We start from the raw sequence: 4,886 nt of genomic DNA, 5'->3' as shown, positions 1-4,886 counted from the left end.
GCACTAGGTGCCGCGTGAACGCGCAAAAGGTAGGGGAAGGGCCAAGGGTAGGGGTAAGGGGAAGGAATGGGATTCAGCCTTAATGTGTTTTTTTTTTGTTTTTGTTTTTTAATTTATGTTAGGTGTTTTGTTCACTTGTGAGTTATTTGTCTGTATGTCTTTTGAATTGTAAAAGACAATAAACAGATTTTTGAAAAAAAAAAAAACTGTGACCATAATTGCTTTCCGCCCTTAAGCTGTTATTGTCTTTTCGACCGTTCAACATGTTCATTGTTTATGGTTCATTGAACAAACATGGAAATCAACGTTTAAACACTTTACAATGAAGATCTCTAAAGTCATTTAGATCTTTTCAAAAGTATCTTTAACATACAGTTTCATGAAAAAAGGGGCATTTTTTTCTGAGTTAGTTTTTTCATTTACACTATAAAAACATGAAATACTGTAAATATACTGTTTACATGGAAATGAAAGATAGAACTGTGAGGTGTCTGAGTTTCCTAGTAGAACTGAAAGAACATCTGATAATACGAGGCCTGAGGCCGCGATGTATTCTAAAGTGTTATCAACCACAGCCTATCTCCCACATGTAGGGGCCACAGTGTTCATGCTGACTGGTGCCCAGTCTGGATCACTGCTGCTCTGCATCACAGCGCTGATGACACAACTTCATCAAAATGCTTCGTTCATTTTAAACGTTTTTGATGCTTTTAATCCAGTAGTCATATACACATGTACATACAAACATAAATGAGAAAACAAGTGATTAAAATCCACACTTTCTTCTTCCATATCATTTGAAATATCTACTTTAACTGTTCTGTTGTCTTAATGATATTTGTACAAGCAATTAAAACTGAAGCAAAGAAAAATAACTATAATATGCCATAAATCAGCACAATCTTGCACAAATTAAAAATGAAGCTACAGTACGTTATATTTATGTCATCTTCTGTCCTCTTTGCACTCCGTCCTTTGTTCATCGTACCAATATTCAGCAAAGTAAAGCCATTTAATATTAAGAATGGGAAGGATAAGAAAGAGAGAACTATTCCATTCATGGTGATCATGTCTTCTTCTTCTTCATGTTGCTTGAATCTCAATCACTCTGTTGACGTAGTCTTCTTCTCCTGCGTCCTGTGGAAACATAACAACACAGAGAGAGGGGTGTTAGTGCTCTGCAGTCAACTTCCTGCAGCTCAAAGAGAAATGGCAGCAACACAAGACATTGTGTTGTTGAAAGAATAATGGAGCTGCAGCTTACCTTCACTGGTTTGTTGCAGCACCGGGATCTCAACCAGCTGAAAGAAAAGGAGATGGAATGAAGAAACATTCAGAACAGTTCAAATTTAAACATGTCAGACAGACCAATGCGTCTTTAGGTGCAAATGATCATATCACAGAAAAGCTTGTCTCACCACTCAAAGATGATGAGTGTACTGTAGAGTGTTATGATTCCCAGGATCTTCACTGTAACGTAGACATCAACCCCAAACTCTGGATTATCTGGAACAAGACAGCATGGTCACCTTCTCCTTAATGGGAAATAGTTCTTTTCTAAAATATTAGGAACTTAAATTCCTCCTGTGAACCTCAAATGTAAACTGGTTTATTAAGTTTCAATAAATACAAATGCAATAAAAATTAATTTACAGGGCACTTAAAAATAAAATAAAAACATTGTTACACTGCAGCAGAAAGGAAGAAAAAGTACAAGGAGAGCAGATTAGATTGAAATCAGCAGATTTAATAGAGTTCTATGTTTACCTGACGTCTGATTACCGAGATCATTTGTGGCCACACAGTAATAAACACCATCTGTCACACTGGTCACATTGAAGCTGTAAAAGTCTCCTTCAGCTACACGGAGGTCTCCATCTTTGCTGTTCTTGAACCAGCTGAAGCTGGGGGGGGGCTTGGCTCTGCTGGAGCAGGTCAGGTTCACCCAGCTACCTGCTGACACCAAACCTGATGGACTGATGGACACTGAGGTGTTCTTGGGAGCATCTGAGGAAAATGTGAGATTAACTTTATTCATTAAAATCAGTACATGATGTTCTGACAGGATCCAATAACAAACACTGGTTGTCTTACATGAGACACTGAGAGTCTTTCTCTCCTCTGCTGTCTTGACTCTTCCTTCATTCACAGGATATGTGGCAGAACAGCTGATGGTGAGTCCATCATGTGTGTCTGACAGAGTGATGGTCTTCTGGATTTTAGTTGTGAAGGTCTGATCTGTGTTCTCCTCTCTGTTGTTGTGCGGGTCTTGTTGGAGATTCCAGGTGAGTTTAGGAGGGGAGTGTGGACAGGGAGTGGGAGCTGAGCAGCTTATAGTGACAGACTCCTTCTCCTTCAGATCACCTGGGATCTCAATTCTGGGGCTCGGGGGGGAATCTGGAGTTTAAAACAGACATTAAGAGTACACTGACAAATAGATCAGAAATGACTAACCTACTTACATTTAAACATTGTCTAAATGCCATAGCTGACATTTTGTTTTGAAACTGCAAAAACAATATAAAGTAAAAGTTTGAGGGGCATTTTTAATAATCTTAAATGTGACCATATTAATGTCAAACTGTAATAATAGACTCAATGTTTAATTGGAACTCAAATTCATGGCCAAGTAAAAAAATGTGTTTGGAGAAAGAAAAGAGATGAAATCAGTTGCAATTTTGGCCTAAACAATAACATAATAGACTGATTTATAAAACAAAAGTAATTTACCTTGAACTGTTATTTGAAGAGGATCACAGGAAGCTGTTGCCAGAATGGCCTGTTCTCAATTCTGAAGTAGTATGTGTCTGTGTAATTTGTGATTAAACTAGAAAACAAGGTGGTGCATTGTTTCTGACTCAGGTCTCCAGTAATACTCATTGGATAGGTGGTAACTGTCCCACTACTGTTGAATATAACATTATTTATACTGTTGTTAAATCTGGAGTCCTGTTTAATCCACACTCCGAAGGTTGTTCTTGTGCTGTTGAAGTCCTGATCTGGTTTAGAACTAAAGTTACATGGGATTAGCAGACAAGATCCACTCAGTGCTTCCATGTTCTTTGGTGCAGTAATGAATAGGGCTGGGGTTTTAGGACAAGCATCCAGAGCACCTGTGAAACAGACTCATGATGAACAAATTGTGGAGCAAAACCTGCATGAAACACAAACTACAACTCAGCAGCAGCATGTTATCTCCTTTTCCTTTTAACAATGTCAGAATAAACATTTCACTTTGCAGTCAGGACATGAACAGTTGGAAAAAGGATCGTCTCCAAATAAAGAGACTGAACAAACAGCTGACCTGAAACAAAGAAGACACTCAGCAACATGTTGGCTGTCACCATTTTCACAGACTGGACTGCAATGACACTCATTTTCTGGATTTGACAAAAAATACTATTCAATATTTTAATCAAAGCATCTTTTTAAACAAAGAATTCATGTTCTGTTAAAGCCATCTCAGATTCACACATTCAAACCAGGAACTCAACTAAAACTAAAACCAAACAAACAAAAGTGAAGTTTATGAAAAGCAGCAACATAAGAAACTCTCTGGGTTAATAAGCTCAAACATAAAAAGCAGTAACATTTGACCTTACCAAACGAGCCTGCAGCTGAAACAGAGAAACAAGTAGTCCCAATGAGTGAGTTCCAGCAGAACTGCACCAGAGCCAGTAGCAGACCTCCCTGCTAAGCCAATGGGATATAAAAGCAAACAGACTCGCTGTTTGAAGCTAGATATGAAGAGACTGAAACACTGCAGAAATACTTCATCCTTCCTCTTCACACCCTGGGAGTGAGGCAGTCAGCTTTTGTGACATCTTGAGCTCATCATGGTGCAAAGAACTTATTTATTCTCAAAGATTATTTTACACACAACTCACTGAAAGCCTGCATGCCTTCTAATGTAAATACTGTGACCGTAACCCTGAAGGAATCAGAATACAAATAACTTTAATATTCACGTGACTCACTGCAAGCTTGTTTGCATGTCCTCTAATACATGTGACGGTAATCACAATAGTGACATTAAAAATGTTTAAATAAGGATCATGTGTTGCACACATGTAGTTAAGATAGTAGTTTAAAATGTAGGTGTGTTATATAGAGAGGGTGTTTTATTTTGAGTACTTTAATGCTGCAAGACATTATCTTGCAGAAAGCTCTGTGTTGCTACAGTCGCTATGACGATCTTAAAACGATGAACTTGTTAACAAGACCCAGCCAACAAAGTTCCCCTTTTTTTACTTCAAGTTCTTAGCAAGAAACACCCTGTCACTTTCAACTGCTTTTATATTTTAAGCTAACTTAACATATGCAAATATTTGCATCAACATTAAAGGATTTAACATCTAAGAAAGAAACTGAACAATTTTCACAGACGTGTGACTTGTGCTTCGTTCACTTTAAATGTTTTGATGCTTGTAATCCAGCAGTCATCTACACATGTACATTCAAATGAAATAAAACAATAGGTGATTAAAATCCACTCTTTTGCTTCCACATCACCTGAAATATCTACTTTAACTGTTCTGTTGTCTTAATGATACTCAAGAAAACTGAAGCAAAGAAAATAACTATAATAATGCCATAAATCAGCACAATCTTACACAAACTAATGATGAAGCTACAGTACGTTGTATTTATGTCATCTTCTGTCCTCTTTACACTCCGTCCTTTGTTCATCGTACCAATATTCAGCAAAGTAAAGCCATTTAATAATTAAGAATGGGAGGAATAGGAAAGAGAGAATATTCCATTCATGGTGATCATGTCTTCCTCTTCTTCTTCATGTTGCTTGAATCTCAATCACTCTGTTGACGTAGTCTTCTTCTCCTGCGTCCTGTGGAAATATAACAACACAGAGAGAGGGTGTTAGTGCT

The 4,886-nt window shown here is 37.6% G+C and overlaps 1 protein-coding gene across 1 annotated transcript; it reads right to left on the bottom strand.

Annotated features, from left to right (window-relative positions):
- Positions 1 to 1,074: 1,074 nt before the first annotated feature.
- LOC116676052 (myeloid cell surface antigen CD33-like) lies at positions 1,075 to 3,704 on the bottom strand. Its single transcript, XM_032507441.1, is given in 8 exon segments — positions 1,075 to 1,137; positions 1,265 to 1,301; positions 1,419 to 1,506; positions 2,095 to 2,397; positions 2,731 to 2,772; positions 2,775 to 3,113; positions 3,305 to 3,380; positions 3,603 to 3,704. Coding segments are annotated over 7 exon segments (936 nt in total). The 5' UTR covers positions 3,378 to 3,380; positions 3,603 to 3,704; the 3' UTR covers positions 1,075 to 1,083.
- Between the last annotated feature and the right edge of the window lie 1,182 nt (positions 3,705 to 4,886).

Source organism: Etheostoma spectabile, unplaced genomic scaffold (assembly GCF_008692095.1).
Source record: "Etheostoma spectabile isolate EspeVRDwgs_2016 unplaced genomic scaffold, UIUC_Espe_1.0 scaffold00002632, whole genome shotgun sequence".
NCBI classification, from domain to species: Eukaryota; Metazoa; Chordata; class Actinopteri; order Perciformes; family Percidae; genus Etheostoma; species Etheostoma spectabile.
Note: the sequence above shows the minus strand (reverse complement) of the source record. Positions and strands in the feature narration are given on the sequence as shown.